The sequence below is a fragment of the Lytechinus variegatus genome, chromosome 2 (genome assembly GCF_018143015.1).
Source record: "Lytechinus variegatus isolate NC3 chromosome 2, Lvar_3.0, whole genome shotgun sequence".
NCBI lineage: Eukaryota > Metazoa > Echinodermata > Echinoidea > Temnopleuroida > Toxopneustidae > Lytechinus > Lytechinus variegatus.
Window position 1 is genome coordinate 54,808,764 of NC_054741.1, and position 22,374 is coordinate 54,831,137.

Consider the following 22,374-nt stretch of genomic DNA (forward strand, 5'->3'; position numbering starts at 1 on the left):
GCTGATTTTGTACTCAAATTTTAAAACCATTTTTTTTTGTCAGAGCCGACAGTTTCAGGTGACTAAGTTCTACAACGGGAATATAGTTTGCTTGAATAGTTCCAGTTCTCAGTTTTCTTCCTATGCTTATATTTAACATCCACTCCAACTATTATCTCACTCAAGCTAATCGGTTAAGTGCCCACAACAATTGCATTCGTTCATTTTTTCTCATTCGTTGAAAAGGGGGTCTAAAACAAATCAGCCACAAAATCCTTTATCCAAACTCCAAGCTGACGTGAGCAACCAGTAGTCCTGTATGGCTAATCAAACTTTAATCGTCGTAAGTAGGGTTCTGAGCAAACTCATATGGTTCAAATACCCCTCCTCTTATTATCGCTCTTGAGTTGGTTCTGACCGACGTATTGAAATACCTTGCAGTTCTTTATCTGTTTGGTGGCGGCGCCACGGTGTCGCGTGTCTGATCACTTAAGTCAAGAATGATATCAACTGGTAGCTTGGCTTTGGGTCTGTCCAGATCAGGAGCGATGAAATGGTTGATGAATCCCATGTTAAGTGGTGTCATATCTGACACAGTTCTTGCTTATAATCCGTCAGTAGGCATATCATTATTCGCCATATCACCTACACCAGCTTAACTCTAAGCGAAACAAATAATATCAATAACGATTTTATCTTTTCATGACGCGCCTAAAGACAATGTACCTTCTTCCACTCTGGTTGAGTGGCTGTTTGATCATAATACACTTCCAAGAGTAAATCTCCCATCTTAACACCGTGAGATGGTTAAATGTTAGCCACTCTTTCGACTGATACGCCGAGCTCCTTTGTTTTAAATTGTGTAATGACGAATTGACGATACGTTTTTCACATGGGTAGTCATTAGGGAAAACTGTTCTGTAACGTTCTCAGTGAAGCTTAAAATTAGTGTCCTTCAAATCGTACTCTAATTCGCCTTCAAATGCTATTTCCCTGTCATTGTCCCCGATACGACATTAAGACTACATGTAATATCAAAATCTACGTCTGCAAAACGTAATGTATCATTCATGGTTATTTTGGTGGAAAATGGTACAAAGGCTTTAAGGAATTGTTTAACTTGCTTTCCCTTTTTTCGAACTTCCGAGTTTGACCAAGAAGTCACGATCAAAACCTTCAACACTTGTTGTTTGCTCCTTCGGTTTGCAATCAAATATTTGGCGGCCGTGTGGAATGACCCAAAATCATCCGACAAAAACCAACTTGATACACCTCGTATGAATGGGCAAAAACCTACAAAATATCCCTAATCTTCGGTATCATATTACACGAGTTGTTTTGCGAACGTTTTTTTTTGCAACTGGAAATGAGATTCAGTATACCAGCTATGGCCTATTTCGCGATTTTCACAGGATATTTTTTTTTCCAATAGTAAATATATATACTTTTCAATGATTTGAGTTTCAAAAAAGTGTCACAAGTTATCATGTTTCTTAAAGGATTCCAAAATCGATTTGTTTCTTATCTTGGCTATGACAAACGTATCATTTTACTGGGACGGAAATAAACTATAATACATTAATTGTTTAATGGCACTTTGCTTTATGAATTACTCAATATAATGATATCATACCAGTGCGAATGTGAAATTGTCATACAAATTAGTGTTCAAGGTATCAATTATAGATTAAGGAAGATATTTGCAATGATATGTACCAGAGATTGGAAATGGAAAACAAAAAAAATAAATCAAAACGCCGCAATTTTCCATAATTAAAATTTTGCAACCACCATAGTTTTATTTTTTCTTCCGTTCAAAACGCGCGCTCTGACAGTGCACGTATACTTCATCCTCGTCATCGACTGGCGCTTTGGTCGCATCTGCATCTCTACTCAAGGCTAGACTGTTATCTCTTCTTAATGGACGATTACAGGTGAATACCTGGTAGGAGGCAATGAGGCAGGTAAGGAGAACAGGTGTGTGTCTGGCAAGGTTGTTGCCCTGTCGTTTGGAATTCTCGTTATGAATTATCTAGCGCACCGTCTTCTTTTATGGCGTTAACGAGTAAGTATAAAATGGAGTGAAGATAGGGTTTTGCATGAGCCTGCATGATGTTGGTGTGTAAATGATAATAAGGTAATTCGGTGTATAGAGTAAGAAGCAGGATATATGTAGTTCTTAGACGCCCTAGTAATTGACTTGATACATACCAATAGTACTTTTATCTTAAGGATCAATAAAGTGCATTGCACTTGCCATTTTTTGGAAGTGTTAGTTGGTCTTTTGGATGATTAAATTGCACCCCCACGATTGCGGGTTAGTAACATATCAGATAGGACTAAATGTGATGATTCCCATACAATAAAAGATGATTAAAATGATCACAGATCTATGATAGGGGGAGAAATAGAACAAGGAAAATTGTTTTGTCGGCGGAGTCCATGAACTTCTGCGACGCCTGCCGACGCGACTGGTAATGACTCCGGTACCTATTACAGTGCCTGGTCTCTCAAAAGGCGTGATAACGCCCGAGGGGGATTGTCTCCGGCTCGATCACCACCAAAGCTCCGACTCCAGAGGGGGAACAAAGCTCCAGAACATCGACAAAGTGTACCGGCCCACACCACCCGATAGAGAGAATAGACATTTATGAAGGAAATAGAGTTTTAAAGAAAACCCCCTTCTTGTTTGTGTGGCTAAGTACCATTGTGGCAAATGTATTATGATGGAAGAGAAAATAGTCCGATCTCTCAAAAGCGCCAATGTCGGAAATGTTTACACCAACACCTCTTCTTACCGTCACCTTCCCTTGTCTGTCTGCATTGTTGTTGCTTATAATCAAAGCATGGGAGTATTCTTTTCTTTCTTTTTTTAATTTTCACAAAATACGAAGAGACTGCAGTAAGCCAGTCACCGGAACGTAGATATGATGAGTGTGATAATAGGCTCAGGCGCCGCTAAATCTAACGATGATTGAATCAGAACAAAAAGGTCTCCCCTTTTTCTCTTTTTTTTTGGATAATGAAAGAAAAAACAGAGGATATTGTCGCCGTTGCTCATGACGCGTCTATTCAATTTTGGCGTAACCTTAACATAAGGGGGAAAAAACGAAAATATCTATCAAAAGGGGAGTCAAGTTGTAGGATAACCTATCCATCATTTCGTTCAATGACAGGTAGATATAGAAAGATTTCTGGTGCCGCGGCACACGACTACTACCATCTCTGTACCACCCCCCCCCCCATCCCATATCACCCCTTTCATTGCTCTTTCTCTCTCTCTCTCTTCCTCTCTTTCCCACCCTCTTTCTTTCTCTCTGCTATAGTGCTAGACATGCTACAACAGGGTAGTTGACTCTTCATCCAAATCGAGGGCCATGTGCGACGATTGTTAGGTCCATGGACATCGTCTGGAAGCTGGCTTCTGTGTGTTTACCTGCTCAAACATTTGAGTCAAGACTATATACCACGCAATAATAATCATGATGGTTTAAGAAAGAGAATGAGAAAGAAAGAACGGGGGAGAGTGTTAGAGAGACTGGTTCCCTCTTTGAGCAATGACTGGTCCCTTGAATGTTTGTGCAGAGGAGGGAGAGAGAGACACGAAACAGGATAGAGACGATTCATGTCAAATATAAGTCCGACAATTAATAGACCGCGAGTAAAGTCGAATTTTGAATAATCATTTGCATTAAGGCGACAAAACCGACATACGTGAATCTTGAGTGCATATCGTTTTTAAATAAGGTCAAAACAATAACAAATATTCCGGGATCTAAAAATATAATCCCTATGATATGGCAGTATTTTCGTACAGTTGAGGGTTTTCTACTGTGATAGGTGAAATCATAAATGGAAAATCCTCTAATTTTGGTTTGTATCGTCACGTAGTGCCTTTGTGCAGGTATATAGTAACATGTGCATGATGTAGGTCCATAGTAGTATTAATATTCGGTCATAAATCGAAAAATATACATAGACGTAGATATATCAGTAATCAATTTGCTGTGATCAAAATGCTCGAAGGATATCAACCTTCAACTGAATCACAGAGAATCTAAATATAAAAAATTTATGAACATTATTTTTTGAAATTACTGCAGGATTCGTCTATTTTTTCATATCTTTTACGTTTGAAATTAAATTGTGAAGAATCTAGTCGTCTATTAGCTTTTTTATTCAATATAAATTGACACAAACTAATAAATATCTTTTTTAAAACGTATGAAACTGTATAAAGAGGCCTATCTAAATAGGATTTATGCTTTTCTTGAATGACTCTGGTTTGTATAATCTGTTCATCGTCTCTATTTCGATATTGTTTCATCTATCAAGGATGTTCATGTAAAGGTTAAATTAAGGTTTTCAACATCATTTTACGACCTTGTCATCACGTGATCACTCAAGGGTGAGAGTGGTGCACGCATCCATCTTGAAGATATTTACGCAAGATCATCCGAAAGGAAATATGAGAGAAATGGTCACCATTTCTGTGGGATGCGACAGGCTCGAGAGCCAGGCTCGTTTTGCTTTTAAACCAACCATGATGAATGAAATCGGAAAATTGCAACATTTACTTAGGGGTTTTATTGATATTATCAGGTGCTCTATCCTTTTTGACGTAGTTGGATTGAATAAGATCAGTGTCTGCTGTTAATTTGAGCGTGTAAGATGGGGGGCTGCGGGAGAATAAGGTCTCATTTTTTACCTTTCTTCTCTTTTCATTCAGCCAGCCTATATGCCCCGAGGTTTCATTGCTTGCGGCTGCTTAGCGTAAATAAAACGTTTTGCCCAGAAACAAACACGATAGAGCCGTGAATGAGAGCTGGAAATACTATATCATAATTTTTTTCTCTGGCTTTTGTTCGATGGGATGTAATAGAGGCTCGCAGTTTTAGCCTTAAGGTTCCTCCCTGGCCACAAAGTGTAAGTGTATCTGTTTTATTAACGCGCGCTTTGGCAGGTCATTATGTATCGCCTTGTAAGGAGCCCGCGCGCAGTCAGCACGCGCAAGAGCGACACATCTTGTGACAATGAATGATATAGATACGTGGAGGGTGGGGGGGGGTGGATCTTATTTTATTTCACTTTTATGTTTGGCGAAAAAAAAATGTGAAAAACCTGTGAAATTCTTAAAGTAATGACATTAGCCATTATGTGATGAAATTGAAGAAAATAAATGATTTATTTGAATTGAAAAAATTGAATAAACATTATTGTGACGAAATGGAAGAAAATAAATGTTTTATTTGAAATGAAAAAAAATGGAATAAACAAGGGCACGCATTTGATAATAACTTTGATAATAATCTTGCAATTCATTGCAAGATTCCTTTATTAAAGGATCTTTAAATAACACAATGAAAATAACGAACATGTGAATACTTGAAATAAAGAAATGTGACAAGAATTAAACGTTTTATGAATTTTACTGCAAGGCTGTATATATATAGTTGCATGCATGGATATGTTATACGATGTAACTGTTGAGCAGGAAAATGACTGTTCATGATTTTACTAGCACTCGCATTATAGCCTACTGGTGTGATATGTATTTCTCGATAATCTATTTATAATAAAATTTCTTTAATTCGAAGAATCAATGATAGAATAGAAAGTCATCTCCAACGAATCTATACATCAGCACTTAGCATCAAGCGCGCATTTGTACTTCACATCCTTTCGTGTAATTCAACGGCGAATTGAGCATTCAAAACTCGCTCAATAAATCCTATTGATTCGAGTGAGAAAAGGAATATTCGCCCATAATAGCCGCAGCACTCCCCCATTGCCATACTAACTAAGGCTCCATCCAATCATCATATTATCAATGTCCAATTTAAGTGCTACATATATATCAAAACAAAAAAAAGACTGCCATTCCACACAATAAGAAGGCGAAAAGCCAGGAAATATCACATTTTACATCACTTCCTGAGTAAATCTTTCTCCAATATTTCGCTTTCTTCAACCCCTTCTCATTTTTTTTTAGTTTTCCTGCGTTGCCATGCCAAAGCGATTTGATAAATCCTCTTTATATTCGAACATTAATGGCCTTTTAAAGGGTGTTTAGGAAATCGAAGATAGAAATGAATAAGCAACATTAGTACAGTGAAAATATATGATGGTAACAAAAAAGTATTTCCGAGTGGTGTTTTACCAGGGATATGGAACATATCCCTGGTTTTACCATGAAAAATGACAAAATGTGTGTATTTCATACATTAAGGTTTAGAATCCTTTTAAAGTATATATTTCAAGATTTGTTTTTTGTATAGTAAATAGATTTAAATCAACAATCACATACTCTAAATCTAAATGATAAACGTTATGATATTCATATCCGCTACATATAACTCATTTCATAAATTTTAAACTATTTTCAATTGGTTTTTTAATCGATATATTCGAAACTTCACGATTTTTTTTTCGAAATTAGGAGTCCGATAATACTCCTAGTTCGTCCTTCCTTATAATTAGAAGGGTGATAAAAATACTCCCTACAATCATGACAATAGAGATATTCTATGGGAAGATATCATTCGTTCTTTTGCAGACAAATCTATTTAGCGTATATTGATTTGAACTGACTTAACAGAAAGAAAAACCTACAATCGATAGTAAGAAGAGTCAAACCAATCAAAAAAGGCGACCCGTGACACCAGGCTTTATAGGCTTAAACAAGGAATATCGAAGGCCAAATTAGCGAATAAACACAATAGCAATAAAAGGGGTATGTGTCCTTTATTTTGGAGGTACAGTATGTTGTGGTTTTATCCCTTATATACAGGATTCTTCTGCGAAGTCGGGGGAAGTCTCATGGGGAAATTGACCTATTTCGATGTCCGATTTTCAGAACCATAATAACCACTCCCCCGATGAAAGAGCCAAGGCTTTATTATGAATGTCCGAATAATAAAATGACCGATATAGGGTAGTTGAAAGAATGACCCGGGTAAATTAGGCTTCTAATTACCAGGGGACTGCCCAGCGTAAACTACAATAATTATTTAAGAAGCGCAAAATAAATTTGGCAGACAAAATACTTGAAGGTATAAATCTACACTTGAACAATAAAAGAAGCCCAACTTGTCTTTACACTGCTGAAGGTTTGATTTATTCCTTGAAATAATTCCACGTGTAATACTAGAAAATTCATTTACCTCACCATGATTATTAATATTCCTCAGAAGTCAGATCATTTTACGTGATCTCACATGCCCTGACTTTTCACACTCAAATGACATCTAATACTCTTTCATTAGGTATGTATTTACCACATTTATATTATCTTTTAAAAACAATGGCGATGGTGTATATTACAAGAAGGTAACGGGCATGAAAGTGACATTGGAATATGTTTCTCTGGATCATACTTTGAATAGTATTTCAAATCATTTTTATCAGTGGCAATAACGTTTCAGGAAAATAGGAAACGTGTTCAGCTTCGCAAAATGACATTCTATCATGTTGACGATTAACCCCTTAAAGAGTTATAAAACTGCTTCAAACAAACAATTATGATATTTTAGATGATGGACTTTGGTATCATTTATATCCTCAGAGTTCCTTCAAATGCTTGACAGACAGTTCAATTTCATTTTTAAATTCTCAGCCGTCCGTCTTATGCGTCTATACAGAGTCATGTGTATGACTTTTCATAGTTACATTTGCAATGTAAGTCGTTCGAGAAGAGATCTACTGCACTTGACCTTCTTTTAATCTTCAATTTTTTAACCAATACAGACTTATATACAGTCATCCTCATCAATGCTGGTATTTCTATCATATTATTAGCAGAAGTGTAGTTTCTTTTAAAAACAGGCAACAGATTTTACCAATATAGAATTTGTGGGCATTATTTTGATTTGTTTTGTTTTGATTATTGATATATTGGATTCCATATTAATGAGTTGAAATATCATTTTTAATTATTTGTATATTTTTAATGTGTAAAAATATCCCGAGGATACTGAAATGAAAATTGTAGGGGAAACTTTCAAATATAGGTTCCAGGTATCAGATGAACTGCTTGCAACTTTACTTTATAACTTTCGTCTAAAAATGTTGTATTTAATTGTCAAATATATTTTGATTTTCTTAATCTTATTTTTTCATGTTCTATGATTTTAGATTAAATACATTTAATTGACAAGGACAAATATTAACTCACTATTCCGAAAAACGAATTAATTTCATATTGAAATTATTTATCTGATGTCAATTCAATTCCTAATCTATAACATGGTAGTTGAATAACATTACGTTTAATTTTAACTTTACAATTAGTTTTCATACACTGATATTTACCGAATAAAAAAACAAACCTAATTTGATTAATATTTTTGCAAGAGCCTGGATTGGTATCGTGTTTTTTGTTTTGTTTTTTATTTTTTTAAATTTTGTTTTATCTACTTTATTCTCGAAGTCTTATTGAATAAAATAATATTATATAAATGTTCGTAATTATTTTTCAGGTAGTAACAAAAAATGCAATTTGATGCAATTCTATCGCTTTGTGGCATAACAAATGAACAGGAATTTAATATTTCGTTCCAAGAACACTGAAAAAAAGATGATAGGATAAGATTTGATTTAGGTGAACTTACGAATCCATGCTTGTCGGAGATGTTATTGGTGAGTTTGAGCTTATGGAATGAAACACATTTCTGCATCCATTGTTCCCCTGTGCTCGGAGAATCCGGGTGTATATACATCCGTTTGGGCATCTCGGGATCGGCCTTGCCAGCGACCATCCAGCGGGAATTGTGAAACTTGTACCGGCAGTCGTCGGCGGCGACGATGTCCATTAAAAGGATGTATTTGGCCTTCTTGTCCAGCCCAGATACACGGACTTTGAAAGAAGGGAACATCCGCCTGTCACAAAGAAAAGAAATAGATATAATGAAATGATAATCAAAAAGAGACAAAATTTCCCACATTTAAATGAGTTTTTATAACTTTTCCAGTTATAGACCAAAAAGAGCAAGCCTTGTGTCATTTACTTTAGAATTATAACTTTACAAAACTTTTTTCATCATAATAAATCCGGAAGGAATATAGCTGGTATGTAAGTAACAAGTAAAACATTTAAAAACGAAACATAAATAAGTGGATTTTTCTTAAGGTAAGGCGAACCACACAGCGTCAAGAGAAATAAAAGTACAGAAGTAAAAGGAATAACAAAACGGATAAGATTCAAAGAGTTCGGTAATGTAGTGATATCATCACAAGAACTATAAATGAAGATACGTTCAATCATAAATAACAATATATAAGAACTTGATAAAATTATTTTTCAATATCGTGGATAGTTGCAATATTTTCCGTATATTAATATTTTGAAATTCTTTTTATCATACATGTAGAGAAAGAATAGAGAATAAGACATTGTCAATACATGAGTAGGTCCTATCCTACTTTATTCACCCTTGTAGGGCCTATTTTTCCTATTGTTTGGGAGTAGATCCTAAAGAAACCATAGGTGCCATCAATTAGAAAATATTAAATCAATCCATGTCAGTCATTTATCTCAGTGCTCTTACTTAGTCCATGTGATATTAAGCTTCTCTTTGTTCACAAACTGCTCAATTATTACAATGATTCTACAGATTTATCATTATTTTACCTTTGTATGCTTCTAAACTTAATTTCGATTTCAAAACATATACTACTTAAGCCCTCATAACGGATCGATTTTCTCGTAGAGAAGAGTAAATGAATACATAAGATTTTAGCAGTTTTCAATTTTCGTTCAGATTATCTTCCGGTTTTTTTTTTTACTTCTGAATTAGCAGGTACATTCAAAGCGATTGAAGTTTGCCACCGTTGCTACTACGGGTATAACTACGGTAGGTTTAAGTGGATTTTGGGGCGTAAAATCCCGTAATTGTAGTTATCAAAACTACAAATTGAAACATGGTGATTTCACAAATCACACATACAAAAACGATATGAATGCGTAAGCAGAAATATATTTGGAATGCATAGGCTCCGATCCGTCAAATCCTCTCCAAATGATATCAAACTTGTGATGGAAATTTTTATCAGAGATCTTATTAGTATGTACCACTGATGATGAATTTCTTGGCCAAATACAAGCAATATTACTGTCTCCGATATCTTCATTATCCGCGTTGTTTTTTTCGACTGCTTTGCTCGACACAACATCGACAAACCTCCTATCTATCCATTTCCCGTCGCCCTAATAACCCAGATTTACTGCACAAAAAAGGCCCCGTATCAGTTGTTATTAGACATCCCCCGTTTTACCCCAATAGAATTTGAACACAAAAAGGAGGAAGAGTTACATACACAAACGAGGTGTGTTGTATTAAAGATATGCCCGACACCTGCAAAGAAGAAACGTACTTTCTCTTGTATAACGTCTTCACACATTGATTAGTATACCAGTCTTATTCTCACTGCCAAATGAGAAAAACTGCTCAAGAACTAGATCAAGTGTCTGCGCTTCGTTCCACTTCTTTATCATTTTCTTCGTCTAGGCGACAAATTATCACCAAATAACAAAATATCAACCTTGTTAGGTCTTCAAGGGAGAGGTGATTTCACAGAATTTTTTCTTCTCCTTTTTTCTTCCCTTCCAAGTGTGATTTATTAATTACGAGAATAAGAAAGGCGCATAATCGAAAAAAGATCGTACTAGGGTGAATATTTTCTAGGCCTTCCGTAGGAATTAATTAATATAAATCCCAGCTAGTGAAAACAACGTTCACTTTACCCAAACAAAATCCTCAAAAATGTTTCTTTTCTTAATAATAATCACAACATATTCACCAATGTCCATCTTCTATGATGTCATTTAAATACTTATTATTTCAATTCATTCAAGAGTACTCTCTGAGAAAAACTTAAGAAGGTAAAAAAAAAGATAAACCCACATGAATTGATATAGGAATGAGGTTCCTCATAAGTGCTCGGGGTCATTACGTATACTATAGGCCTATATACCCACTCTCGTTGTATTCCTCACTCAAAAACACAATTCTTGAAGGTACCACTCTAAACGATAGTTTACAGCACAGTCAAAAAGAATAATAATAACCAACGTATCGTTTGAGTGGTAATTACAACGATTCAAGTGTGTTTATATGGAAACCATCGTTCATTCTGCGGTCAGCAGTAGGACAACAGAAAATGCAGCCCACATCGACCCAAAAAAAGGAAATACTCAGATGCAAATTGATAATTTTCGCATGATAGGAACTTTCGAATTTTCCAATAGTCTGAATAAAAGTGTTGTTTTCAAGTCATTTTCTACATGAACATAATCCTGCCTACTCCATACATTAAACGATGCATTTATAGTGTAAATGACATGTAGAAGTGAAACGCAGCAACGCATATCTAGGACTGTTTGTTTGGACGCTAGAACAAATTGACTCCAAAATTTCACCTTCCTCTCGACCTCTGGAAAAATTAGTTTAGATCAGGCTCAAAATAAGATTGATTCACCCCCTGATAGAGATTGATATCCCGGTTTCTTAAGAGAGAAAAATGACCAGAGCAACTCGTAAAATATATCTTTCCCTTTTCAAATACACACTGTCAAGGGTACCATATTCAGAAGCCAACACGTTTTCGGTATATACTGGACATGCAAAATGTGATCACAAATGTTGAGAAGTAAAATGATAATGGTAATAGTGTAGATCCTATGGAAACGGAGGAAGTATATTCTTTATTTTCATGTATAGACATAATTGAGTGTTTCATTGATTTTCATTATTTATAAAGCTTCTAAAATATACACCAAAACATGCTACACCCTGTGTAGGCGCGAGATTACTGACTATACAAAAGCTACCTTATTCGGTACAAATCGTTTCAAACGAAGTTTGAAGTTCTTCCAAACTTTACCGCTATATTCGACAACAATGATGTTATCCTATTATTGAAAAATTACATTCATATTATTAGTGAAAATATATTAAAATACAGAAAGCATTTAAAATAATAATGATAGTAACAATCTTAGAATTATAGACCAAGCCTACACAACATGGCACCGACTCATAAATTATTTTTGGTAAGATACAAAAATGCTTAGAATAAAATGCTGAATATATTATAATCACCATAACACCTCCTATTTTCATTACTTTATTTTCCCATAATTATTCTGCAGAGGCCTAGCAACTGGGAGGCTTGGCTTTTCACCAAATTGAACTTAAGTTCAATGCCTTTTCAACTACTTATCATCCTTTGAAAAGTCTCGGTAAAAGCTTATGACAATAGATAAAGGGGTATCATGGCTTCAATGCCCTGTGTGCATTTCTATTGTTAGTGTATCTTTATACAGTACATGCAGTAACAAACACTAATCGGACAGTCAAGCGTGAACGCTGTTAAATCCATATCTTACAGTAACAAAATATGAAATAGTGAAAAATAGTGGCAAAATATGCGAAAAGTTTGATCAAATGCATTATGGGATGTGTTGATCTCTCTCTTAGAGTCGAGGTTATTCCAAAATAATGACTGTATGGGCGCACGGAATCAAGTCTTGAGCCCTAACAGTGACAGGGGGTATTGGTTGGGCACCACGCCCGGACTTGCGGGTGCCGGGTGCCGCAGTGTTCCGTTGGACATCTCAATCGATTCTTTTCAATAACAATCTTATAAGCTTATCATAAAACAGCCCTTTAACTTGTTTTAGTCGGTGAAAAATACCACAATATCCCACTAGCATCATACAGTTACACTTTCATCATAACTATATTCTATATGCACATGTTATATTTTTATTCAAAGAGCAGGCTTATACTTTGTACAAATCATTTTAATAATTTATAATTTCTTCTCTTGCTCACAATCCTTTTAAAGTAAATAGTACAAATAATTACAATTATTGATGTTGTAGCTTACACTATTCTATAACAAGAGGCTAAAATAACTAACATATCCAAGATAACATCCATTCCTTTTCGGAACACAGTACATTACTTATTCAATGACTACATTTGGAATTGACATTGTTTCCAGAAAGGTTCTGATGTTAAATGAAAAAAATGATATCCAAAATTATGAATACCAAGCACCACTTATAAAGTTGTCTTGAAAATAATATTATTCATTAAATACTGCACTCAGTCATTTATCTGATATTGCTTCGTGAAAATGAAAAGTCTGTGGAGCTGTCACTTACAATCCACTTGCTTTTATAATATCAACATTTTTTTTTGGGGGGGGGGCTAAGCAAAATATGAATGAGTTGAAGTTGAAACTTGTCGAGACCCTATTTATATCCTCATGTATTTATTGATATTTTAAGGATACTTTTCGACACAAGTAACACAGACATTCTTCATGTAGCACAGCTCATCCTCCACTACTTCATAATTACAAGTGAAACTATAAATTGGCTCTCCAAATATTAGTGCGTAATTATTGAAAGACTTGTTTCTTTCACAAAGCGTTTCAGTCATTTAACGCATCTATAAATACATAAGTTTAAAAGGACGCAGAGTTATAGACAACACATCATTAACCACCCAGCAGTTAGATGGGAAAGTGTTTTCCACTTGGAAAGTGAATGACTATCTTCGAATAAGTATTGGCTCGAATAAAGAATAATTATTAATTTTAACTTAGCAATCTCTTTGATTGTATCAAATTGATATAAGATTATATAAAAGAAATAACTAAAATATTCCAGAAAGGGGAGCTGAATTATTACTCACCGGCCTGATTTTGTGATGACCATTTCCGTTCCTCTTTTGTGAAATTTCTCCCAAAGTTCTTTAGATTCAAGTGTAACTTGTGGATCATCCGAATCGTCGCTCTGTGTTTCCATGGGGTGTAAGGGGCCCAATGCTGAGCGATGAGCGTGTGCTGCCAACAAGTCATGCGGGGAGTACCCCGCTGGATGTTCGCCGAATTTCGGCAGGGGAAAGCCCGGCAGCCCGGCGCCGGGCAAACAGGCCTGTCCGCGGAACATCCCCGGGAAGAATTGGGGCGGTGTGAGGAGGGAGTTGACGGAGAAGTCGCTGAGACGAGGCGGCAGTATAGGTGCATAGGCCATCGTGTGGTGGTCGTTCGATGCCGGTTTCATAGAGAAAGGCGATGTCGGCGAGCTCGACGGACCACCAGAACTTGAGCTACAGGCTCCAAGTGTATCCAGTAAAATCGGTTAAAGTCTCCGAGCAGGTATGAAGGTAATTCAAAGAACACTCGGACTGAAATATCCTGAAATATGGAAAAATAAATATTCGGAGTAGTATCGAGGGTGTACGTAGTCGCCCCACTGGATGAAAAATATTGAAGTGTTTTGATGGATGGTATAGTAGTAAATGCTCCACAAGAATCTTGGGATCTTTCACAAAATAGCAGTGTCTCTATCCCTATAAACATGTGAGGGCTTAGCCACCCAGATACACGTCTAGCAGTGGCCAGCTGTATTATTGTGTAGACTTTGCTTACAATAATCACCCCCTAGTCTAAATGCTCTCTCATTCTCTCTCCCCTCTGTCCTTCTCTCTCCGTAGATTTCTCGCTAGCTTCGCACGAGTTACCGGCTTGTGTGTTGTAGCGTATAGCTTCGTGCAGCCGAGAACGATTTCACATGTTTCGCCAGCCGGTGACGCCTTTTGATTGGTCGTTGTGTACTGAGCACTCGTAAGCCAATCACTGCGCTCCTAAAGATGCTTGGCTACTACTCTTTTTTTTTTTTACTTTACACTTACCCTTACTCACTTACAACCCCCCCCCCCTTATTTTTCTTCTCTCTCTCTCCCTCTCCTCTCACCTTCAGGATACTAGAATTCTCTGGCAGACCTTACAACCTTGGAGAACTTTTTGTACAACACAGAAGCAAAGTACTTTGAGAGGCTATTTCTCACCTATTTCGGTCATTTCGGACGCTTCAGGTCCAGTGCTAGCGAGGAGGTGTCGAAATATACACATTTTTCTTTTCTTTCTGTGACGTAACAATAGGCATGCCAAGTCAGAGGGAATCGAACTAAATGGTCACCAAATTCAGATCACATCAATATTGTAAGACAGCATGAATTGTATTCCGATATGAAATTTGTCTTTGTCGTGTTTATACTTGCCATTGTCACTTACTTCAGCCATTTCAAAATGATATTTAATGATTTGTTGGACCTGTCTATCTAAAGAATATATGGTAAAGTTTTCTATTATCAACATCATTTCAAAGATAGTTGAACTATCAAAAAATGTTGATATTGTACTAAATAAGGGCTTTGTGTTTACGATTTTTATGAGAAAAAGGAATATCTTTGAAAATTAAATGAACCTTTTTATCAATGTCAATCTCAAAGTAAAAATATAAACTGATACTCAACATTATTAATTTTTAAAGCCGGAATATTTCTTCAAAGTTAAAGCCGCTCAAAGGCCTGTCTATACACCCCCCCCCCCTGCACTTCCCCCTTTGGTTAACTGGCCTTAGATCGACATTACTGAACATAATATTATCAACCTATATAAGTGTTGGGAACAACTGACTAAATTATTCTCCTGTTCTTTGTGATTTCATGGTAATTTCTTGATTTGACAATTTTGAATTAAAAAGCCGTCCCGTTTTATCACTCAATCTAAAGATCACAGCTTTTTTTTTATGTCTGTCCCTTTCTTTAGCAATAAGGTCCTTGTGGTAGGCGGGTATGTTAAAAGCGCGAGAAATAATGTGGCGAAACAGCTAAAGGTGATTAGTTATTTGGTGCATTCCTTTCTGACTACGCTGTGTAAGAACCGGTGGCGCCAGTTATGGTGACGACACACAATAAAGTCTGCTTACTATCTGTTTTCATTCATTGCTTTCGGATCATTGGCTAGTCTCGCCCTTCTACACCCTATTCAGTGTTATTAGCTCTTCAACGGGGGTATGTCAGGACATAATTACGCGTAGTTAGTCAACTTAGTAGCTTAAATGCGATATAAGGGTGTTTCATAATACTTTCCAATTTAAGAACACTTCAAGGATAGGTCGCAAGTAAGGGGGGCAGAGAGTGGTGGATTATGTTGTATGATCAGCGCTCTGCGAGACATCCAGACTTCTCGAATTGTGTTTCGGGACTGTGCGAGGTTTGATTCAATGCGGGCGCTCTTTCGATTTAGTGATCGGTGTGCCGCCTTTTTTCTCGGCTCGAAGATGGACAAACACGAAAGACAAACAGACGTGATGTGACTGAGAATTTCAAAACACTTCCAGAAAAACCATCCACATGGCTCATAATCATATTTTTTGAAAATATGATATGAAGGTGAAATTGGAGACGGCTGCGGCCAGTGGTCCGATCAATTTCAGGCAATAAATGGAATGTTTTCCGAGGCGGTTACAAGCAATTTGCCAGTGGGTTTTTGGTGGACGCCGGCATTATCGACGGTATTGATCTGTAGTTTCCGGGCTGTAAGAGACTGATGAGGGCTGATCCGATTGACTGCCCACACTGGCACCTACGCTCTTGTTTGTATGCTTAACATCAGACTAAAAGGCAATTCACACCCTCTTCTGACACTTCCTATTCAATAGCTAAGGCCACAGTGTGATACCAGTCTATTTGAAAGGAGAGAAAAATGTCCTTAAACAATCCCAACCATTCCCACCTTAAATGGTGTGATACACACCAAGGCCTGTTTTTCTCGACATACTTGTGGAATTAGCCATCGATGTTTGGGATGTTGGCTTTTTTAAAGAGAGAGAGAAAAAAAATACCACATCGGGAGTAATAACCTGGGTTGATTGGCATATTGAGGGGCAATCGACCACGCCTACTCCTACTCGTATTTCGCGGATAATTGTTGTTGACTTGCCGAAGTGTTAACATAATTAATAAGCGCGGTAGAAAACACGTGAGGTGTGAAGGCTTATTGTATTCTCCACGGCTACCTATTCATGTACCCTTTACGACTAAAGCTGGCTGGCGCCAGCCTGTGTGGTGGATGATTAATTTCTATACAAACACCAAGTAGAGGCATTGCTGCAAAGCATACCCCCTCTTCTAACTCTGATACTAATCCACATTGTTTCAAGCAACCTAGCAGACATGTCTTTTCATCGCCTCGTCACTTCATTCCACTAAGCTATTTTACACCAACAATTGGGGGCGATTTGTTCTCAAAAGAAGTGGTGCAGAGCTTTAGGTATTCTTTCTTTTTTTTCACCCTTCTTTTATAGGTGTAATAGATTTTCGATCGGGGAAAGCTCCGTGTCGCCGGTATGTCGCGCGGAGCCGAGGGATAACTGTATAGAGAGTGTAAAACATATTGGTAATTGGTGGTGATCGTAGCACGGCTTATGGCGCTCCGTGTTAAGAACCTTCCCCAATTTCAATAGAGCTTTTCAGCTACCAAACCACCTCTTTTCACACCCCTAAACTGCCCCAATCGTTATGGAATTGCACTTTGTAAAGGGGAAAGGAAAAGGCTGACTGAGAAAGAAAAGGTTCGCTGTCAAAATTGAATCTAGTGTTTTCACAGTGGGGGAAGGGTGTCGGCACATTATTTACATTAATCTCGGATACTAACACTCTCAATAGTGGACATCGGATCAAACTAAATGCCGAACATTGACATCAAAAATGGATAACAAAACCTATGTTAAGGAGTATTGATCAATCTAGACCACACAGCGCAAAATCGCCACTTCTATGGTAATTTTCGTCACCTCCGAGTCTCAGGTGGATAAAAAGATCAGCAGAGCAGTTTTAGCAGTGGGATGGAAGAATTGCCCGTAATACTCTTTCAAAACTTTACTTTTTTAGCAATTTATTCACAATGAAGACCTGCTCTGATGTCTTCAAGGAAACTAATTGATTTCCTCGATACAAAAATCCTTTTCAATTTTGGACGTTATTACATTCGGCGATGGCTTTCTTCTAAGCATAGAGGAGTCATGTTATAATTTAGAAGGAAAATTGTTTATTGACTTGCATACAACATCATCGAAGCTAATGGACTGATTTCAAATAAATAATTATCAATACTTTTCTTATTTGTTTTGCTCTATTTATGTTTGTTTATTTTTCCAGGGGTTATCGTTTTATACTATTTGGGGTGGTGTTTTTACCTGTTCACATTTCCATTTCTTCTGATAACGTTATATTGTTTCATATCTACTCAGTTTCATCAACATGAAACATAGCGTCAACTTGGCACTAATCAACGCTTATATTGTAGTTAGCGCCACATATCGGTCTGGTGAGTTTTCATGGGGTAAAAGGTAAAAGACGACGACCCCTTCCTCCTCCTTATTTCCTCCTCCTTCCCACCTCACACCTCTCTCGACATAATAGACTTCAAATTAACTCCTCCATGTTGACCATTGTCTAGCGAGGTTAATCGATGTGTAAACGTGATGCATTGCGATACCGTCATGTACACCGTTATGTTGACAGGGGGTCAGACGATTACCCCCTTGTTAAAACTTTGCACCCCTTGGATTCCCTCATATCAGACCTCTGACTGGCGACTGTTCAGCAGGATATCACAGGAAGATGATACCTCCTTTTTCCTCTCTCGCTCGATAACCATCGAACTTCTATCAAAGAGTTGTTTTAAAGGACGGGTCAATCTAAAATATTAAATAATGTTTATTTAAATAATGAATAGTTCATTTAAATATGAGTTTGGAATACTATATATCATGTCATGAGCACGCATGAAATAATTTCAATTTGTTCATGGTTTGTGATGACTTATTTGTGTTTTCTCTGTAGGAGCAGGTGTGAAATGGTTTGTCTATTGATGTACTGAAGAAAACCACTTTCTATTTACTGAGAAAATGACATTTCATTGATTGTTTACCATACGATATACGTATAGAGGAAAGCTGCTCGCATGTGATGTCACAAATAAAATAATTAAGCTTCTAATGACTGTTTTATCCTTTGGTGGATTTCAATCAAAGCTTCGGCAATATCTTTTAATTAAAATTTTTAAAATTAACATTTTGTCGGGATGAACTTCCACTTTCAGAATATTTGGTTCATAGTTGGAGTCCTTCGTATCCTTAAGAATTTGTGAGATCGTTCTTACTGTCACTTAGTTTGATAACTAGGGAGAGGGGGTGTTTATACACCTCAAAAATAATGACAATCTTGTCTAAATATGACGTATTTTTCACGGCGATGGAAGTAAAGGTTTCGATCAGGCGCCGACCTTTCCGTATTAGGCAAATTATGAAAAGCAAATCACCGTGTTTCGAAACTTGTCCAATGACGGGAGAAAACGATCCAATCACTGCCAGACCGTTTTGATACCTGCCGTCGTGTAAACACGGAGATCTTCTCAATTCTTCAGGAGTTTGCATCCCCTGGATGCCCTGTAGACCAGTGGCTAGAGTCTGAAGGGGGTATCGGAGGACACCCCTGGATGCACTGTAGACCAGTGGCTAGGGTCTGAAGGGGGTATCGGAGGACACCCCTGGATGCCCTGTAGACCAGTGACTAGGGTCTGAAGGGGGTAATCGGAGGATACACTTTGACACCCTCACCATGTTTGGTAGACACACATTAACGTGAATGCCATCTCATTTTCACGCGTCTCTTGACAACAACGTGTGAAGTGACAAATACGAGAGGTTTTTGGCGCCTCGAACAATAGCACTATCAATACCGTCTGCCACCCGAGCTCTCCAAAACTAACATTTACATTCTCTCTTCGGTATATACTTCTTGTTTTCCCTTTTCACCCGCTTTTTGTTTTTCATGAACAATTATAAGCCACATATTGACTCAATTTGAAAAAAAACTGTACTGAAGTGAACGTTAATAGGCATGGTATGAAGGTATAGGGGAAGGTGGGGTAAGTTGTGACACTTTTTGCATTTTGCATGTTAGAATTGATATGAATAATAATAATAATGTAGAAATAAGTACCTTGCTTTAAATTTGATTCTTGGAAAATATTTTTCACCTACGTATATATAACTTTCTACCCCCACACAAATATTCATTGTGACCTTTGAAAAAAAAAACGATGTCAAATGGCTCAACTTGCCCCATATGTGGGGTAAGTTGTGCCTCCTTCTGGGGGTAATTTGAGCCACAAAAACTATGTACAAAATGTATGCGGGAAGAACCAGTATGCCAATTTTTATTTAAAGTCTTTACACTTGCTAATTCTCTTTAAATATTAACATCCTCTAAAAGAAAAAGAACTGGCACATGGTTTTGCTCCTTTCTGCCTGCATATCAATGGCTTTTTAAAGGTTGTTCGTTTTTTTTATTATACATTACCATATGAATTACCATGACTCAACTTGCCCCATGTTGGCTGGCTCAACTTACCCCGGTCCCAACTTCATGCAATATTTTTACATCCACCCATTTCTTATGCATCCGTCATGTAAAAGACTATGACAAGAATGAGGATCCATACCTGGACTATATAACAATATTGTTCTTATTTCTTTATTACATTTAAAGACGTGTGTGGGTAAAAAGCACTTATCTTATCCACACCCTTTTTTAATTTTTTGGCTGAAATTTATATTTTCCCCTCTAAAAAAGTACTTTTTGTTTCAAAGTTGAAAACAATGTGGTGGGGTTAGGGGTTATGCAATGGGTCATCAATACATGACACCACCACAATGTCTGACTCATTCATTATTGGCCTGGGGCTGGTGGCTCAACTTGCCCCTATGCTCAACTTACCCCGCCTTCCCCTACATAACACCACCATAATGTCTGACTCATTCATTATTGGCCAGGGGCTAGTGGCTCAACTTGCCCCTATGCTCAACTTACCCCGCCTTCCCCTACCCTTAATTTTCAAACTCTGGTAGAAGAGATTCTGTACAAACAATGAGCAAAGTGATTTTGTTATTGTTGTCAGTATTATAATAATTATAATAATTATTATTATTGTTATTATTATCATTGTCATTATTTTTATCATTGTTATTATTATTATTATTATCACTATTATTATTATTATCATCATCATCATTATTATCATTGTTTACATTTTTGGCGTTTTACTGTCGATAGAGCTGGTCAGCGAAAGTGAAATATGAAGAAAAAAGCCAAAAATGTTACCGTGTCAAATATTTATTCATCGATAGCAGTTCGAATTCATAAAATTTATTATTAAGATTTAAAAAAAATCGGCGTCGTTTACTCCATCTTGAGTTCTTGTAAGCTATTTAAGAATAGACTCGCCAATTTGGGAGATTATAAAATCTAAAGCTTGTTTGTGGATTCGAACTTTGTATGCAAATCTGGATATATACGGTTTCGATGTCATAAATTATAATAGACTTTCAAGAAAACATCAACTGTTATATTTTCCCTTCTCTTTCCGACGAGGAGAAAGAAACGGATATCCAAGCCTGCCAGAAAAGAAAAGGTATTTGCTAACAAAAGGAGAGAAACCACGACTTGGAAAAGAACATTTAAATGAACGAACACACACAACCTGAAAAATAATCATTTATCAAAACTGGTAAACCTTTAACGACAAGGCTTCAAAGAACAAGTAAATGTTTAAGGGTTAGAAGTCCATCATTAATTCAACACTGGATCAGTGTGCACATTTATTAGGATATGTCATCGAAGAATGGCGGATAAAATAGGTTCAAAATGGTGTATTCAGACATTTATTTCAAGAACAGCATACGACGTTCTGTTTAAACGATACTTCACAACATTTTAATCGTCATTAGACCATGAATAGACCCGTATAATCGCTTTGAAGCAGATAATAACATACATTCATGACTAGAATCTAGCTTTTAATGCTAAAATTGGGAGGCATGGGAGGGGAAGAGTCAAATGTGTTTATATCTTCTTCATTGTTCTTCTGTCCGTAAAGGCCTCTACTTTACCACCATGATCAATAATGTCAGCATCAACAAGATGAGAAGGGAAGGAGACGGGAAAACAGAAGGAACAGAAGGGGCAGAAGAAGAACAACAACAACAAGAACAAGAACATGGAGGAGGAGGAGAAGAAGAAAAGACGAAGAAGAAGAACAACAACAAGAAGAACATGTTATAGAAGAAGGGGAAGAAGGAGAAGGAGGACAAGAAGGGGAGGAGGGGCAGAGGAGGAGAAGAGGAAGAATGAGAAGAAAAAAATAGTGATGTTGAAAGAAAATGGTTTAAAGGTAGAATATGAAAGAAGAGTGAGACATTTTGGGGGAGAGAAAATTTGAATACGGTATTTGAAAGTAGATAAAGACGGAGCGAGAGAGGGGAATTGTGAGAGGAGGAGGAGATAAGAGTGAAAAGGGGGTGATAGAAAGGATAAGATCGAGTGAGAGAAATATAGGATGATGATTACATGTATATCATTTATATACAGCTATAGAGATATAAATTGATAGCAAACTGAGGGTGGCGACTTTTTGCGCAGCTATGATGCACTTACTATAGGTCAAAACGTGTACAAATTGCAACATTAAAAT

At 36.9% G+C, this 22,374-nt stretch overlaps 1 protein-coding gene across 2 annotated transcripts in view; it reads right to left on the bottom strand.

Moving 5' to 3' along the window:
- Positions 1 to 14,558, bottom strand: part of LOC446194 (T-box transcription factor Tbx2/3) — a 35,537-nt gene extending 20,979 nt beyond the window's left edge. The window contains exons 1-2 of one of the 2 annotated variants that reach the window (XM_041599867.1): positions 13,683 to 14,558; positions 8,589 to 8,856 (exon numbers count right to left, since the gene is read on the bottom strand). In XM_041599867.1, the coding sequence (XP_041455801.1) occupies positions 8,589 to 8,856; positions 13,683 to 14,053 (639 nt within the window). In that variant the 5' untranslated portion in view covers positions 14,054 to 14,558. The remainder of the gene's footprint in view (positions 1 to 8,588; positions 8,857 to 13,682) is intronic. The other variant, XM_041599866.1, reaches the window with a different exon arrangement.
- Between the last annotated feature and the right edge of the window lie 7,816 nt (positions 14,559 to 22,374).